The sequence below is a fragment of the Cyprinodon variegatus genome, unplaced genomic scaffold, assembly GCF_000732505.1.
Source record: "Cyprinodon variegatus isolate N-32 unplaced genomic scaffold, C_variegatus-1.0 Scaffold620, whole genome shotgun sequence".
Taxonomy (NCBI): Eukaryota; Metazoa; Chordata; class Actinopteri; order Cyprinodontiformes; family Cyprinodontidae; genus Cyprinodon; species Cyprinodon variegatus.
In genome coordinates, this window is record NW_015151073.1 from 169098 (window position 1) to 188565 (window position 19468).

At 34.5% G+C, this 19468-nt stretch overlaps 1 protein-coding gene across 1 annotated transcript in view; it reads right to left on the minus strand.

The window, feature by feature from the left end:
• Window positions 1-19468, minus strand: part of LOC107096384 (acid-sensing ion channel 2-like) — a 153490-nt gene that overhangs the window by 49863 nt on the left and 84159 nt on the right. The window contains 1 exon segment of the mRNA XM_015393003.1: window positions 2980-3130. Within this exon segment, the coding sequence (XP_015248489.1) occupies window positions 2980-3130 (151 nt within the window).

Sequence of the window (19468 nt, forward strand, 5' to 3'; positions counted from 1 at the left end):
TATATATATATATTCATAATTTGAAAGGGAAAAGTTTGCTAAATAATGAAAACTAATGGAAGTAACGTTTTTGTGCCACATGGAGTTGCAGTGAATTGAACCATAACATCAAGGTTAAAATAGAGAGATGGTCTACTATTGATGAGATGAGGTTGTGTAACTTTTTCAGTCTGTCTCAGCTTCCAATTAACTGCAGTTCTGCCTGTTCGGGGATCACTTTGAAAGGGCATGTGGTGTTAGCCTTCTCTAGGCATAGATTTTAGGATGCACAGAGGCTTTCTTTATTTGTTTTCAAACCATGTTATACCCCAGTAGAATATCACTATGCTAAAGATTTTCCAGATCTGGAGAAAAACAAACTTTGCAGAATTCTTACAAATAAGACACAATAAATTATGCAAAACAAAAATAACTATTGCAACCACATCTCAAGGTAGTGATCAGGCCTCAAATCTGAGTTAGTTTGGCTACTTTCCTGTGATTCTCATTCTTGTGCAGGACTCCAAGTCCGAGTTTCTAAGAAGGAAGTGGATTCAGGAAAGGAGTCACTTTGAAACGCTCATAAACCAATCGAAAGAAGATTATGGAAATCAGTAGCCATGCTTTGCTATTGTGTGAATGAGAACAATAGAAAATCTATAATCTTTTTTTTTCCTGAAGTTGTTGTTTTTTTAATACTTGTCATTGTTATAATTTTCTATCATTGGGCAAGCAAAGAATCCTTTTAAATTAAAAAGGATTCCTTAATTGTAGAAGCTCATACTCAATGTTTCAAGAAGATATTCATTCTAATGATCTGGAAATAATTGTTTGTTGTTGCTATTTTTTCTTTGGCTTTTCTTTTATTCCACCAGTTCTTAAGCTTTTTTTTAATGGACCTGGTGTCATATGGTAACACAAATAATCTTAGTCATTTTTGTTTTAACATGTGGCTCTCCTGGACACATTAACAAGTCTGCCTTTAAATATATTTGATCAAGCTTGTTATTTAAGTGCTTCTATGATTGAGGTTTTTACTATATATGAAAATTAGATTCCATAGTTCTCTTTGAACATGTTTGATAATTTCCCAAATTCTAGACTTCCTTTTTAAAGCTGTCTTGATTAAAAATCTCCAGGCTTTTAAAAGTCTGTCTTTGTTCTTTTGCAGATTAAATTCTTTTTAAAGTTGTTTTTGTTATGAGAGGCAGAAATGTTGAGTAAAAACATCTACATACTCAGGCCAGGCTTGAATATTAGATATTGAGTATGTAAGACCTGGTTAGGCTTGTGTGGAGATAAAGGCATAAAAATAAATCTGGTCATTTCCTTAACTGCCCTTTTTTTTTTATTGAAATTGTCTCTAATTAAAAAGACGTCTGACCAAAAGTCCCACTCACCTCGATGACAGATATTTTTGTAGCTTAAGTAAAGCTTTAATTGTTATAATTAAAAAAAATCCAATGCACATTTGACCAATCATAAAAACAAGATTTTATCATCTATAATTGTTTTGTTTTAAAAAAACAAATACAAACAGTTCTGCCAATTTTTCTATAGTAGAGGCGTTTTTGAATAGCCCTGTATATATTGCCCATACTAATTTGTTGCATTAGTAAAGATTGATTGATTGACTTTATTGATCTTGCAGTGGACAAAAATTATAACAGGTTATTGCACAGGGTATTTACACTGGTATTTATATGGATGTATATTTAAAAGCCTGACAGTTTTTTAAATATTACTTTTTAAATAAATTCAGATACAATTGAACAATTTTTGACATATTGCTTATATATTATATGTATATTTATTTTCAGCTATGAAAAAGTTATCTCAAATAAATTGCCCTTAACTTCAGAAGCCAACTTTTTCATCTTTCAAACAATTAGAGATGATTTTACTGGGCAAAACAAAACTAAAGAGAAAACAATGTTTCACATTTTAAAACACCTTTGATCATTAATTATTGTAATTTGGAACCGGAAAATCAGTCATCCTTCCAATTGTTGAAAGATATTGATTTATCTACTTTGGAACTGAAAGAGATGATTGTTGAGTGTGATGAGTTTTACAAGCCCTGGCCCTAATCTGATATATATATATATATATATATATATATATATATATATATATATATATATATATATATATATATATATATAATAAAAAACAACAACAATAACAAACACTGTTACAAGTGTATTGAATAAGAAGTCTGGAAATGTATGCATTTTGACTTAATTTTCATGTTTTAATTGTTTTCTAAGTATCCACCTTTGCATCAATTGGCTCTCAAAAAAGTAAAAAGATAATGTCTTTTCATAATATTGTTATATTAGGTCATATTTCTGAAATATAAAACACCCAAAGATTACTACGAAATACTCCTGTGAAACAAAAAAGTTGAAAAACATTTCACAGTTTAATTTTCTTTATACTAAACACAAAACCTCTGAGACAAACTGCACGTAGATGAGTTCTGGCAGTGGACTGATAGGAGTAGTGATGGCTTGTGACCATGACAAAAGCGGGTCTAGAAAAAGAGAAAAGTTCATCTAGCTTGGGGATGAGTGAAAGGATGACCGTCTCAAATATGGATGAATCTAAAGTGCAAGACCTACAATTTAATAAAATGAAGAAAAGTCAAAGTAACAAAAAATAAAACAGATTTTTCTTCTGCTTCTTCATATTCAGAAATACTGGACAGTTTGGATTTTCACCAGTGTTATATTAGTGCACTGTATAAACAATTCATTAAAACAAAGCATCTGCTTTTAGTTTCCTTGCAACCAAACTGTCCCTATAATGAAAGAAAGTTTTAAGAGTTATCATTAATGGCAATCAGGAAAAAGAAAACACTGGAACTGTCTAAAACTAAACTTTTGGGTCATCCTAATTGTTATGGCTAAAACTATAAGGCTAACTATAATAAAGTAGGAGATTTGTTAACTCTTTTCAACTAAAAGTTTTCAGAGTCAAGCGTGTAATTGGGCATACCTGTGTCCCCCCAGACTGGCAGGTACTCGTCCTGCTGGATGTCCAGCATGATCTCCAGGCCGTTTCCTGTCCCTCCTTTCATGGTGGTGCGTAGTGTCTTCCCTTCCTCTGCGGCATTGAACATGTAGCACTTCCCATACCTTGTAAATACCTAAGAAGAGCATGAAATGAACCATGAGAATTTGTTTCAAGGATGTAGTATGTTGACACAAAACTGTTTTAAAGATCTGTAAAATTAAAGCTTAACCAACCAAAACCAGGATATATATTTTGTCCAACTATTTCTTATAATAAATGAAGACTTACAACCTTTCTAATGTGACTTGGACATATTTGACAGTCTGAATCCAGTCTATCCAAATATCATTTTATTTAATTTCACAATAGACTTGAGTAGCTCAAGGAACTAAGGAGCAGTCAGAAGGTAAACACTTAAAGAGTGACTTGTCCATCCTGGTACCAGAAAATATTCATCATACAACTTACTGTGAATGTTTGCAACACAACATCAGAGCTGTGTTGGAGTACATGTGAGTGGATGCTTGTTTTTTTTTCCTCTAAAGTATTTTTACCACCGTTTCACCACAAGCAACCAAATGACTCAGAGGAATCTATGAATAATATATTTGGTTAAAACTGCACAGGGATGGAGAGTATAATTTTGTGTTAGTGGGTAGATGTGTGCGTTCTGCACAAGCAAAAATAATAAGAGTGTATTTATGTCCCTTAAGCTCATGAATATTAATCACCAGATGAAACATCACTCTTAGTGCTACTGACCAAATACCATGGAAAGTGATGTTATAAATAAATTCATTCAAACGAGTGATTCTATAGCATATGATACAATCAAAGAAGCAATATTATTAAATCCAACTCCTGCAGTAAAAACTATGGTTACAACCTCAATTGGTTCTAAATACCTTAAAAAAAGAAAAACAGAACTTTGAGGACAAAAAGCAGTTCTTCAAGAGATACTGACCAACGACTGAAACAAAATTGTGAATTTTCATTGCCTACTGTCCTGAGAAAAATAGATCAAAAATAAGAAGTAATGGTTTACAATATTAATAGAAAACAGGTTGATAATGATTAGGTGGCTCTAAAGCTGACAATAAGCATAATTACTGCATCTTCAAATAATCTGTTTTCCAAACACAATAATTCATTTGTTAGATGTTGGTTTAACTTTTATAAAACAAGTAATTAGCCTTCATGATTGCTCTCAAATGGGGTTTGAGCAAAAAATTAAGAAGAATTTCAAATTGTAAAGCTTGTTGGTTTATAATCTATTAAAGCACAGAGCCATTAGCATTTCTTAACCTCTTTGTCTGCTGTGCTTTGAGATAGTCATTTCATGCTCTTCCTCCATAAATGGTTTTACAGACATGACTGATCTGGTAGCGGTTCCCGTGCCGCCACTGAGGTACAGCGTGTCTCTGGAATGTGAAGAGCCACATTAGAGGTTCATTCACCTCTGAAAAACAGACATGCTCATGACAGATACGCCTTTGCACAGAATAAATGACACACCACAAGTTTTTGGAGCTTTGAGATAGGGGTAAGAGGGTGGATAATATGTATTCACTCTGCAGCCATTACTCATCCAAGAGGGTTTTTTAACAGCTTTTTGGAAGGAAAATAGAAAGTGAAAGCATTATACTGGTATTGGTTTATGGAATAGGTGTTTGTTTGTCATTTTCATTTGCTAAATTACTTTGACTCCTTTTCAGTGGAGGGTTTTTAAATGGTTCCTCAGATACATTTCATTAACACAGCTGTTCCGGTCTACCTGAAGGTGAAGTTTCATAATTGACTTGCACTGCAAATTGGTCAAAGCCTGTACTATTGAAAGTAATTACCCAGCAGTCATTTTCTCCTCTGCTACACATTTGTATGAGCATGTGAACAAAGCCCAGATTGCCTCAATAACATCTTCGCTTCATATCTACTTCATATGGCAGAGAATTGCTTTTCATGGTGCCCTGGAGTCCAATTTTTCAAATTTCTACTGTTAACTGATGAAACATGACAAGCATGGGCAAGGGACTGGCCATCATCTTGCTAGACCTTAACCAGGTCAGCAACTTGGGGATAATGGAGCTAATAAGACCGTGCTCTTACTTGAGGAGAAAATGATGCCAATTCAAGTAAAGCTATCAGATAGGAGAATGTTTTCAAGTAGGTCTACAGTGAAACAATAAAAACTTTCTTCCAGGATGCAAGCCTGGCATGAAAAGCTCCAATAAATCAGATACCAATCACAAAAGTATGAAATTACAATGTATAGTGAAAATAAGCTGCATTATATTATTTTATTTTTTTTGCTGCAACTTTGTTCTAAACTCCTGGATGCAATTCAATGCATTATTTAAGTCATGAAGCCACCTGTGTTCATACACGCCTCTCTGTCTATGCAACGCGTTGAGAACACAGAGGGAATCCAGTCCTCCCTCCACTCTGTCTGTGCTACATTAGTGAACATATACCTGGATCCACTATTTATGCTCTCCAGAGTAATCTGGTATGTCTGTTTCATTTTTGAAATGTCAGACTCTTTAGCCGCATATATCACATTTCCTTCCCTCCTGTTCAAACCAGACATCAGAACACCAGTAACGAGCAAGCAGGCACACAAATAACTTGACTCCCAATTAAAATTCCTCTTGACCAAGAAAAACATGTCTCATTAGCATTCACAGCTGCATGTGCAAATGTCTGGAGGAGCGGGTGCAAACATAGCATGACCTCGCCTGTTTGCCATATTGTGTCTCCTACAGAGGAGAAGTCAAAGATGACATGGCTATTGGTGTATGTTGCCGTCATGATGAAAGGTCAGTTGTTACCACCAACCGCCCGCAAATTAGATGCTAAAACATGCCCCTGGGTAGAACAGAGACCACCAAACACTGCATACAGAATATTGACTTGCAGTTTTAATTTATGACTTGAAAAAGTCAAGGGAGGCTTAAGGAGGGTTTTGTCAAAACAATTTTTAAAGATAAATTTAAAAAAGCCAATTATTTACTGAACATAGAGTAGAACTAGTCATAATGAAATAACTGTTCAAAATACAAATGAAATCTGCTTATAGAGGTCACGGATATAGTTATCAACCACTTATAGTGTTCAAACTGGCTCTGGACCAACTTGATCACTATAAGCAGATTCCACTGTACATATTTTCCAGCCACATATCACAGTGCTATAAAAAGCCATTGTCCCTTAGTCTTAAATTTTTCATTTGAACTAAATTCATATCAAAGAACAATATTCAAGAAATATTCAGATGGAAGTTAAATTTCTCAGGATTAAAAAGAAGTGGCACTGTTTAAGAAGTAACTTCTCCAAAAGCTTAAAGGTAGTAATGAGCAACATACTTTCAACAATATGCAAGAGAGTTTTCCTCATTCTCCACTACAAAAAAGTATCTTACTTATTCTGGGTGTTTTGCAGGGAGGGATTATATAAAAAGGAAATTGGTGAATAGCACATTTAAAATTGAGGAGAATAAATAGCAAGTACGTTTTAACAGTTCTCATAAGCTATTTTGTGCAATCTGGCCTTATTGTTCAGCAAATCAATAGCCATTATGTGAGAGTCCAACTCTTTTTTTGTAACAAAAGCAAAAAGAAATAAAGCTTGAGGCCTGAAACAGGGAGGATACTTCTTTTGGAAGGTTTAATTGGAAAGAAGAAAGGAGATGACGTTTATGGAAAAGATCTCGGAGGTGCAAGGCGAGCATTTTTCTCCACTGTGTGGCAGCAGTAAAAGTAGTTGTACCGCTCAGGGGATAAATAATTCAGACGGCTGCTGTGTTAGTGCCAGGGTTGGCCCTGAACATGATAAAGGAGGGGATTTTAGGCACACGCACTCACACACACACAGCTGCCTCAATCATCATTACAGTTTTATACATGCCACTCCACTACCTGTAAGCCTGACTTACATCACGTGCAACTTAAACACCCCTGCATCCACATTTATCAGATTAAACAAATTCTGTCATTTATGAGACATGTTCGGAGTTTTATGGAACATATTTATCATTGCAGCCTAATGTAATTTAACCCCCGTGCTCTGTAATATTTTATATCACAAGGCAGCACCTTAGTGAGTCAGAGCAGCGATAGGACTCAAAGGATTGCAGATGGTGCTCCCTGCTATCTATTTATGGTTTAGAGGAGAAGGGACAAGGGTGCAATGAACGTACAAAGAGAGCTAGAGAGATATAGAAGCCAGTGTAGGAAAGTAATCTGGGCTCAAAGGACATATAAAATACTGTATTTTAAATAATTAGGCCAATAGCTTTAGCTAATCCCTCCAGAACAGCTTGAATTATGTTAAGTTACAACCCATAATCTGTAATGTCCTTTAAAATATGCCTGATTTGATTTAAATATATAAAATAAAATATAGATTCAATACACGCATAATAACCAATCCATTAGAACACTGTTTAAAATCCAAGTATGTCAGGAAATAAATGTAGATAATAATTCTAGACTTTAATTACAAACATAGTGGTTTATTTCAGACATTTTTTTTCTTACCTTAATTATCATAACATCTAGAGAAAGCTGAAAACAACAGTTGGAAGCTATTACAATGTTTTGAACATTAAATAAATTACTATTTGGCCCAAAAACCAGGGGTCTTTGACCTGAAGTATTAGAGCTGCATGCGTTTCTGAGACTTCAGCTCCTCTGCAGTAGTTCTCTGCAATAAAATTATCACATGAAAAGGTATTTTCATGTGATAATTTATAGATTGTAACTGAGTTTTCTCCTAAATTACATAAAAGAATGTTCGGGTATCATTTTTTAAATCACCATATAAAGTGCAAGATTTATTTTCTTGCCATAAAACTTAAGATTTTTTTTCCTTTCTCAATACATAAAAAAATGAACAAAGTTATATGAGTGTCCTTAAGTTCGCTGTATTTTTTGTAAGGCAAAAAGTATCAAGAATCTTAGAGGCTCCAGAAAAGTTATTTTTATTAAAGTTAGAGGAAAACATAACTTTTAAGCCTTTAAAATACCTTTTACTAGATCTGATGTTCCTCAGAACCTCAAAACAAGTACCATAAAAAACAAACAAAAAAAAAACAAACAAACAAAAAAAAAAACTTTAAAAATGACAACCAAAATAGTCACAGGGAAGTGTGGCTGGATGGGTGGGAGGACTGTTGACATGCACCTCTTATTAGTTTGTTCCTCAATATCAGGCTGATATAAACACGTGAGCTAATGCAAGAGCCTCCAATTGTTCATGACCCAAAGGTCTCATAGATTTTCGCTTTCCAGATTCAATATGATAGACTGTTTGTGTTAAACTAAGGATACAAATCACCAAAAAATATTTTTAAGCATATGTCTTAGAGCAATGCATCAGTTAAAACAAGCCATTTGCCTGTTAATACACCTCTCCTCCAAATCAAATTAGCTCTCAAGGACCAACTTCCATCATTTCTTGTCATTCTCATCATGACGTTACCAGCAGAGGAGTGTTAACAGGAGAGCAGCAGAGGACAAGGGGACAGACGGGATCAGTGGAGAATGCTGCAGTGCAATCCATCATCATATACAGATGCACATGGCTTAACAATATGCAAAGGCCATCCTATCAACCTTAAAGAGAAAGAGCAATATTTAAACAACAGCTATGTTCCAACTCTTCCACAAAATGGATAGAAATTTGTGTTGCTCTGGAGTTCTGATTAAGTTTAAAATGCCTGGTGGGAAATAAAAGAAAAACCCAATAAATTAAATTAAAGCCACGGCTATTAGAAAAAACAAAAAGAAGTGCAAAGCTTAATGGTTCTGAGTGGAAGCTCAGGAAGCTGAAGTATTTTTATTTTTTTGTCACAATGAACCAAGTATGAACTTCAATACCAGAGATTGCAGATATACTCTGTGATTCGATTATATGACGCTGAGCAGGAATGCTTCATAATAAAATTATTTATTTTATAACCAATGAAGAAAAGACTTGTAAAGACATCTCCCTTGACCTTAAACTGCATCCTCGTTTTTAATGAGGCCAGACCCAAAAACTAATTGCATTTACAGTCTGTTGTTTTTTGACAGCCATCTTAGATTTAGTATTAGTTTTACTCTTCAGGAAGAGAACTATTTTTAGTTTTAATTAAGTTTTAGTCACATTTTAGTCACTACGATATGATAGTTTTAATAGCACTTCATAGAACAGCTAACCTTTACTATTTCAAATAACAACCAGATTGTTTACCAGACTGACAGCTGTTGCCTAGATACTACAGTTGCTGGAGATACAATGCTGCTGTGCAGGTCATCATTGCTTTTGGACATAAAACGTTGATTTATACAATTCAAATAAAACTTTTGATGAATTAATGCCCTTTAAGTGTCACACAAGTTTTCTTCCTGCATACAATGAACAAACCAAGGACACGTTTAACCTTCCAACACTTTTCTTTAGGGACGCTGTCATTAAATCAGTGACTCTGCATCATCGTCCGTGTTGAAGGCATGCTGAACACCCGCCTACATTACAGCTGCTCAGCCAATCGGCTTCATGTATGAATATCTCACCTCCCTGCTACTGGTCCCTGCAGTAACAATATATTCCCCCCTGCAGAGAGAGTTAACTTAAGAAAAGTCAATAATTGCTAGCTAAAGGTAGATTACAAGTGATGCAACAGCATACAGCATGTAAAAAGGAATTAGATTTTGTTTTCAGTGGAAAATAAAAGCTTTGACTAATGCTGTTATCATGCAACACTGTTACTCCAAACTCTGTTAGCAGTGTATTGTGCTACAACTATTAAATTACTATATTATGTTATTGTTTTAAAGCTGTGAATACAACAGATTTTGTGGTCTAACTCTGCAGTATAATTGTACTCAAGGGAGAAATTAAAACTCAAAATATGAAGAGACTTTCAGAGTTGAGAGCAGAATTTATAGTTAAACTGCTTTTACCCTCAATTTATTTAATATTGGTTTAATATTTTAATTGTTTAGGGCAATAGGGAAATGTTTTCTGGTGAAAATTTCATTTGAAAAATGAAGGCAGCTGGTCATCCATTTTACAAAACATTTCAAGGTAGAATGAAGGGTTTTTGTTTAAGGCATGTTTTTGTGGTCTCAGTTTTGTGAAAGCACTGTTGCAGCTGGCGAGTTAGAGGTTAGACTGCCTCTTTTATGCTCCAGTTCTGCCAAGCAATTCAGTCAAAGCCCCAAATCAGCTGAGTTACATCAGGACCAGCCAGCTGTGAGATTTAAAAGCTTAAATAAGATTCAGAAATCATTTCAGACGACAAGCGCAAGAAGGTGAGATTTATCATTTACATGTGAAACAATTTCTCGGCTAACAAAATCTTTACACCGGGTTTATCCTGTGTTATGTTTTTCAAAAAGAAATATATGTGAAGATTTTTAACACATATTTTATGCATAGTTCTGACATGAGTACTGCAACACATCTCCTGTTGACCAACACTCCTTAAAAGGAACCAAACCGGCCTGTAATTATTTAAAATTATTTCTCTCATTTGATCAACTTTGAAAAAAACTGAGAAAAGTGGACAATTCAAAGACGATAGGAGCCTTAGTCTTATATTACATCCTCTTAATACAAGCAAATAAAAAAAAGTAAACCTTTTATTTTTATTGGTGCACAAGACTTGTTTGGCTCTTCACATTATACAAAATAACTGCTTCTGTCAGTTTTACAGGCAGGTTGAAATAAAGGCAAGAGTAATATTAATGGTAATGTGTCCCTAGTCTATACTTGCTCAGGCTATTGGCTTAAAAGATTGATGAGGCTATTAATATGCGTCTCATCTATTTCATAAAAAGAGAGAGCTTTAGTGCATTTTTCAGTTTGTTAAAAGCTTTGCTGCTTTTCCAAACTATTGAGAGCTATAAATCAAATCGAACTCTAAAAATAAGACTCTCCTTAATACCAAAGTAAGCCTTCTACAGTTGCTTTTAAAAGTCAGCTTCAATCCCTTTGAAGACTGGATGCCTTTGCAGAAAGGAGAGAAACTCCTCATATACTGTAGTTTTAAAAGGTCTGCAACCATTTATTCCTCTTTTTATTAAAAGTAGGTAATCTACAGTCTAAGATGGGTTCAGATGCAGGAGAAAAGGGTACAAATATGAGGGAAGTTATTTCAGTCGGTGATCATGCACTTTCTGAATGATAACCCCACTACCCGGCTTCCATTAAGTCACACTTCTTTAATGCAAGAGTTATAATCTTTTAAATATTAAAATGACATGTTCTGTTTCATGCCTGGCCTACCACCACCACGATGTGCCAATCACACCAGTATGTGGTGGTGTTCAAATATAGCTATAGACTACATGCTGTCACCCTGCTCTCATCAATCACCTCACACACTCACAGCCAGTCCTCCTTTTCTTTTTTTTTTTTTTATATTTTACCTCCCAATGATGGCCAACGGGGATACTTTCTCACCTGTCACAATCTGCCTGTCTGTTCGACAGCTGATGGAGAGCAGAGTAATTGGACAGGGGTGAGGGATTAATAGCAGCACCTCATCACCTACTGGAAACCAACCTATCTGACTGGATAACATGCCTTCTCTTACTCACAGTGGGGCATGAGAGGATTTTAGCTCTGCATGGCTCCAAACACTTAGACTACCAGTGGAAAATGTGCATGAGAAAAAATATCACAAGAAGCACTTTATTGTTAAAAGCAAAGGATTTCTCATGGTCTGTGACCTTACTTCACATCAATTGCTTTTCGGGCTGACAGTATTGATGCATATAAGACCTTGAAGCTTCCCAATGAGATCAATACCAGCAGAGAGGTGATTATCTACAGTATCCAACAGAACTTTCAATTAGATTAGAAATAATGTGTTGTAGGAAATCTGTAAAGATGGAAGCCTTAGTTACCTGTGCTTTACAGTGCTTTTGCCATCTGTGTTCATATTGAGCTTACAGTCAGTAATTCACCATCATTTATTACAAACAGGACAAGTTTCACTTGAATTACTGAAATATATTGACTGATTGAGGATGTTCCTATTTATTTAAATGCACCTGTGAAATCTTCTTCAACTAAGAGGAAATTTAAGGGTATTTAAAATCGGCAGTGATGAGAATGATTTTAAATAAAAATGATTCTTACAGCTTATTCTTGTCTACAAATCTTCTTGTAATTAGTGGCACAGGTGTTCACAATTTGCTCTTTAGTTACATTTTATGAAAGGAAAAATTTGTTAACTGGTCACCATGGCCACCAGTGATCTTGGTTTTTACTTCTTTAATACGATATTGCTGTTTAGGAGGGGGATTCCAGCGAATGCAATGTGCCTTAGCTTCAACTTTTTAATGCATGCATCAAAACGCCTTTCCCTATGTGGCAATGCAACATATTTACTTACCAAAAAAGCCTTTTAAAGCTAAAATATGTGCCTTTAAAGTGTCTTCTAAGCCAAGTCAAAGCAGTGTTTTAATCCATCAGCCTTCTGAGGCGAAAGAAAGGATGGAAAATATGCAACAGTGCAGGTTAAAGCTAGAAATATGTTAACCTTAGGGTTGTCTTAGAATTATAAAAAGATGAAAAAAATGTGACTTAGCATATCATGATGTTAGATCAAAGAACATCTTTAGATGAGTCTTAACAGTTCCTTTCAGAGGCAGAAGGGTAACAGCTGATAGTTCCTGCTGTTGTCTGAGGATCATCAAGATGGATGTCAAAGGCCCACCCAGAACAGGTGAAGCTGTTTAATCACTTCACATCATTTACAGTACCACTGAGCATTTGTGATTGTTAACGGTTGTTAAGAAGCTGGGGGGGTTAAAGAAGAAAGAAAGGCCCAAGATTAGGGATGTCCTGAGAGAACATTTTCATTCCGATACAATGCCAGTGATGCATCTTTAAGGAATTGGCCAATACCGATATTGACCTGATACAATATTAGTATGAATCATAAAGAAAGAAAGAAAGCTTGATCAAGTAGTATTTCTAAAAAGGGAAATAAAGTTAACGACAACAATTATTAAAACATCTGACAAATTATTAAATGAGTTATGGAAACAGAAGCCAAGTGTCTCTATCAGCATGAAAATATAAGAGATTTTTGACACTGTCTAATAAAATCCAATATTACTGTAGTTTTTTGGCCAATATCGGAACGATATCCATTATCAATATTGGATTGGGACATCCCTACTCAAGATTCAATTTAAAAACAATTCAGTTAAAAAATACTTTATCAATAATGTAAGGAAAATTAACTATAGATTATATAGATGCAATGATCCCAACAATATGAACAATTTTGAGTTTCTTTTGCTTTGGGATGTAGACATATTTATAATTGGACAGCATTTAGCAATTTAATTATATTATGATGATGTGATTTTAATCCTTAACATACTGGCAGGCCCATGTCTGACAAAAACAGACATTTAATAACAAGTAATTAAGATGTTACTTGCTTCAAATCTAGAATTCTTTTGGTTTAAATTGGTAATTGAAAGAACAATTTATACTTTATTCAAAAGTATATTATCATACTATTCATATTCTCAGAATGGAAGATTTGAATATGAATAAAACAACAAAAAATTTCTAAGGGTAGCAAGACCAGAATGTGAACAATAACTACTTTATAATATATCTGGGGGAAAAGGCATAGGTTTGATTTCAACTTTGGTAGGGACACTATAGGTCTGATTTCATTGGTCCTATGCAAAAATATGCATGCTCGTTTTTTTATGCTTGACGTGAAAATCAGGGGGTATTTCGTTTAAAGAGAAAAGCAGCACTTCTTGCTACATTTATACAAAATTTATAAGCACTACACACACTAGATGCTGTTTATCAATGACTGAAGCTTAACTGGCTCTGATGAATGAGGAATAAGACTATTTTCAACTTTGAGAAGATTTGCATTTGAAATTGCCAACAACTAAGACAGTAGTTAAATCTGTGCCTATTTAACATACCGGTAATATATTCTAAATATGTCTGCCATATGTGGATTTATATTTTTTATTTTTTTTGAAGATATACAGTAGTACTGTGCAAGTTGTACATCTAGGCTATACTGTAGTTACTCTGTTTAACCCATTTCATGTATTTTATTTAGGGCTGAAACAATTCATCGGATTAATCAATTATTGAAATAATGTCAACAAATTTAGTGATTGATTAATAATTAACTGGAGTATAGAGGCTCTAAAACATGTCTTAAGCTCACAAAGCGACCCACTTAGAGCAGGAATTATACCAAAATTGTAAAAAAAAAATAAACATTTTGCATTTTAGATAAAACATGTTTTCGTCTGTCAATATTCTCAATCCAGAACTCCTTTACTGCTACAACAATGCTGTATTGTAAATTGTAAACATGTTCTTCAAATGCAATTGTTGGTAGGGACAAGTAGGTCGGTCCAAAATTTTGGTAGGGACATGTTACTATGGTCCTTATGCAAACCTACTCTCATTTCTGGTGGGGGAAGAGTTTAAAAAGTTTCTTTTTGAATTACTCTCAGTTCAATTTCTTACTTTTGCTTCATCATGCAAACATATTGCATCCAAACCGAGACCTTTACTGCCTCTGAAGTGGCACTATCTCTAATCCTCGTGGCTCTTGCAGACATATTTTTGACATTTTCATTTAATGGAGACCCAGATGTGGTGCTGAGGTATTTTTTTGAGCTAAAATGGGCAGCTTTAGACTTTGATTTATACCGACAGGCAGATTGAATCAATGAATAAATAATATATAGAGCATATAAAAATGATGGACGTAATGCCAGCCCCTTTCAAATTTCAAACCAGTGAATTCTAAGTGTAGCAGTTTATATAAAACATAGCTTCATTTTTCTGCTGATCCATAACCTCAGAAAATACTTTCATAATTGCCTTAATTACAGGTTTCATATTCAGTTTAAACAGAGCAAGATATTAATCTGTTTTACTTCTATATATATATATGATTAAAGCCACGTAAAAATTCCAGCATAATTGGGCTGTGATTGAGAAGATCCCTCTCAAATGTGAGAGCTCTTGTTTCTATGGTTACTGCTGTTATGAAGAAACAAACTATTCAGTTGTACAGTGCAATATGTGAAATGGTGCATCTTCATGCAATCCATACAGGTGAAGAGCTATATAAATAAAAAGTAAATAGTGTAGAAGATTTAATTTTGAGAAAATAGCAGGCAGTCTTTGTCAAAAAGTTTTGTGCTGACTTTATATTGAATGGAATAGAACTTCCCTTAATGTCCCACAACTGAGAAATTGTGGTGTTACAGCAGCAAAAGCTTATAGTAAAGGTGGTCACACAAATGTGGACCTTAGAAAATGTATAAAAATAACAGAATAGTGAAGAGTTTAAAAACATAATAATTGGATGGCGTCTTCATTGTGAACATAACGTCAGTTGCACAAGAAAGGTTATCCATAGCAGAAGTCTACATGATAAAGATGAAGGGTTTATAGTCACCAGGCTGGACTGACTGAAAATACAACACAGGAATCTATTCTGACTTTGAAGGTGGAGACCTGCTGTTTCAAATGATTCTTTCATAGCTTCCCCTCAATCTGTGGACATGCTATTTTTCATTGGTGTGAAAAGTACATATATTATGTCACTTAAGTAGAAGTATAGATACTGCAGTTTAAAAACACTCTGGTAAAAGTATCAACTTGACCTCTTTAAGTAAAAGGGAAAAAGTATGTGCTCCAAAAACTACTTAGAGTATAAAAGTATAAAGTAACCCATAAAAAACAGCCAGATGCCATTATATGAATTGAAAGCTCAATTTTTCAACTATTTCAAAAAAATTCTTTGAGATAGGGCAAAGAGGGAGGTCTTGTTGGTCTCTGCCATCTCCAGATACGCTCTCACCTGTGTCCGACCTTTCAGACATTTCAACATCTTTTTCTGAATCCAACATTGTAGCATGTCAGACAATTCACGTTTGCTGTTTGAAGAACACCTGCTTGCTTCTGATGATTTCCTTTAGCTAACCAATGAGTGTTTGAGTTATGTGACTCATCCAATTATACTAGTTGTCACTACATGTGGATGGCAGCAATAATCTGCATTGGATGGCGCACATGATGTGAAATATATATTTACAAACATTAAAGCAGGGGTAACCAATTACAAATCAGTGGGGTCCGAATAAAGAAAATCATCAACCAGTAAACATTTTTAATGATCTGTTACTTTAAACAAAATGTAACACTGAAATAAAAGGAGGTATTTATGCGTCCATGTTATACATTGAATTTTTAAATAAAAAAAAATAAATAGAAAATTTTTCCATTTTAAAATCTAAAGTGTTTTTTGAACTAGAAAACAACAATAATTTTGTTTGGTATATACTGTACACAATTTCCTGATTCACATATTTTATCAAACACCTGAACTGACTTTTTTTTTTTTTTGTATGGCTTAATGAGAGCAGTGGGCTTTTTGCTGCCCTGCGAGGCTTGAAACCTGGCTTTGAATGGAGAAAAAGCCATTCTCAAGCACATATCAAGGTGCTCATTGGCCAGGTAAAGATCACATACCAAACAGGAAAAAGAATGACAAGAAGATCAAATTTGTCGAATTAAAATATAGTAACAACAGATCGGTAATTACAAATTAGAGCATAATCCTTATATATTTCAAAAACTAACAGCGTTTATTAAAAAGATTGGATGAAAACCATTGGTACTTCAACAGACCAGGAAGCAGATTTCTCATCTCCATCAGAAACCGCACATATGCTGGATGCTGATGGGGATTTTTTAATATGTCATATTAAATTAAGTGTTCGTTTCTGCATGTTTTGCTGCTACAAATTTAATGATAGTATCTGCATGCCCTCCTAAAGCTCAGAGGAAGTCGGAGCGCAGCAATACGGGAGGAACAGCGGAGGATGTTGGCTTTGCTTTGTGCTGGAGGTTTGAAGCCCGCCGGGCTGGAGCGGAGATGGAGGATGTGGGATTTCCGATATAATTTATACCAACATATATAAAACATTAAAAAAATCCTAAAAAAAAAAAAAAATAGTCAGATAAAACTACATTTCTTGTGAACAGTGAGCATGTCTATACCCATCAATAGATGCAGCAAGAAGTCTTGAACTGAACATTTCCTGAACATTACAGAAAACACCTGATACCAGTGATTGCCTCAAGACCTTACTTTAGGAGCTCCATCAGGCCTGTTTACTTCTTATACAGTACATACATGCATGCATGCATGTATGTATGCAGGACTATGTATGCATGCATAGATATTCCTGCATACATCCATGACAAAATCAATGTCATGATTTCAAAAATGTATTATTTGAGTTAAATTTCTCAATTTATTTTACTTGCAGCTGATGTTTTTCTGTATTTAATGTAAGGGTAGGTAAACTTTCGTGCACAATTTCAAGTATGCTTGTGTTTGTTTTACTCCACCTACAGACACACACAAAAACTCTTTCTAGTGTTTTTCACCGAGTGCTTTTGAATTTCATGGTCCCTCGTAAATAATAAGTGTAAGTTCTGAGACTGAAAAAAAAAAAAAGATAATATCAAGTCATATTTTTTATGCAATCAGTCTAATTAACTATGGGACGTCACAATGCATTTGGGGAACTGGTAATTTGATTACAGGATGGAATGCCTCTGTTCCTTATATCGGACAAAAAAGTGTTTTTATACATGTCTGATTAAGAAACATTGGAAAGCACAATACTGATTTATGTCTACTACTATACAAATGATTTATAATATAATAATACTTTTTTTTTTTGACAATCAAGATTTGCTAATGTTATGGCTGTAAAATATGATGTAATTGTACCTATAATAAATTTTTTTATAGACCATTTTCTAATAATTTTGGTGAAATGTTGAAGAATCTGTGTTTTTACTAATTTCCTCCTTTTTAAAATCACATTCATATAGAGATGTTTAAAACACCTGCAATATTTTTCATAGGGATTTCTTTACTTTTCTAAACATGTATCTAAAAATGTCAAAGAATAGGTGAAGGCATTTGTTTCAGTTTGACAAATGATATATCTGCAGTTTTTTTTACCTTGTCCTCTAGAAAATGAAGAATAACCTCAGACAACACTGAGACATACTGTACATAACATTGCAGCTTTCGGCTGAGCACTGAGAAAAAAAAAATCATATCTGCTGTGAGACAGAGCTGCTGATCCATGAAACTAAGACAGACCAAAATGAACTAACTCTAATCCCAAAATGTTTCTGTTTTTACTGTAAAACTCTCACAGAATCCCTTCTTTTTGCCTAAGTAATGAAGAAAAGAGATGTTCTAGAGTTGTGGTGCTTTCTGGCAGATGGAAAAGAAGAATAAGCCATCTGGCAAAGAGAATGGTACATTTCTGCAATGGAGATTGTTGGCCTATTGTTTGGAACATATTAACTTTTAAAAAATGCCAAGAGTGGGAGGATTCCCTCACACACAGGATTATGTTAAACGCCAGCCATTCTGTGACGCTATAATTGCCACAACAGTGGCAAAAATAATAATTGTCTGCCTGCCAAAACCTACTATTTGCATGTTAACTGAGAATTTGGGTGTTTCTTCATAGCCTCTTCATCAGCAAGTGAATTAACATGAATAGAGGGGTGCCCTGAACAATAAGTGATGCTGACAAGCAGGCATATTTTCTTTCAGGTCTAACATGATTAGAATTCACTGAACCACATTAAAACTGTTCCCTCTGATTGCATTAACATTTTCACACAGACTCAAAGGTAGTATTCTCTCTAAAAGATGATTCAATCAGCTTCACCTCACATTTGTTAGAGTTATTGTTCCAGAGTGCATCTGATATTTTAGAGGATTTTTGTAGCTAAAATGGCAAAAATCTGACTGATTTCTATGTACATTCTCAGGGACAGAGGCTCATCAAACATACAGCAGATGTTCTACAGGAGGACATCTTTTAAGTCTTTGGGAAGTGTGAATCCATACCTGCTTCTTACACAAATGCTCTGATTGCCAATTTCTCACATTCAATCATATCTCAACCCTGAAGATGTCAGGAAACCTGTTGTGTGCTTTCATTAACAAACATCCAGTCTTATAGCACATTTACAAACAAGCAGGACTTGTCTCAGTACATCAGTCGTGCCTTCAGTTTTAGAGTTTTTCCTTCAAAAGTCATTGAATGATCATCATGAGCAGTTCTACTAGTGATGAAGTTAAAAGCAACTCATCTAACTGTTTTAGCTTGTTTTCAGTCACTCAGATCCATACTGTTTGCTATGCTTAACATTCATAATGCATAAGGATAGAACGATTCCACAAAGTAGAGAAGAAATGTTTTCTTTTTCCAACATAAATAATATCTCAGGGGCAGCTTTTTTTTTTCTTTCTTTTTTGATAGAAGAGAAATAAGTTTGATTTTACTCTTATTTTCAGAATCCATAAATCAATGCACTCCTTCAGTCTTCTAGGTTTATTTGATAACAAAAATTGTAAAATTAA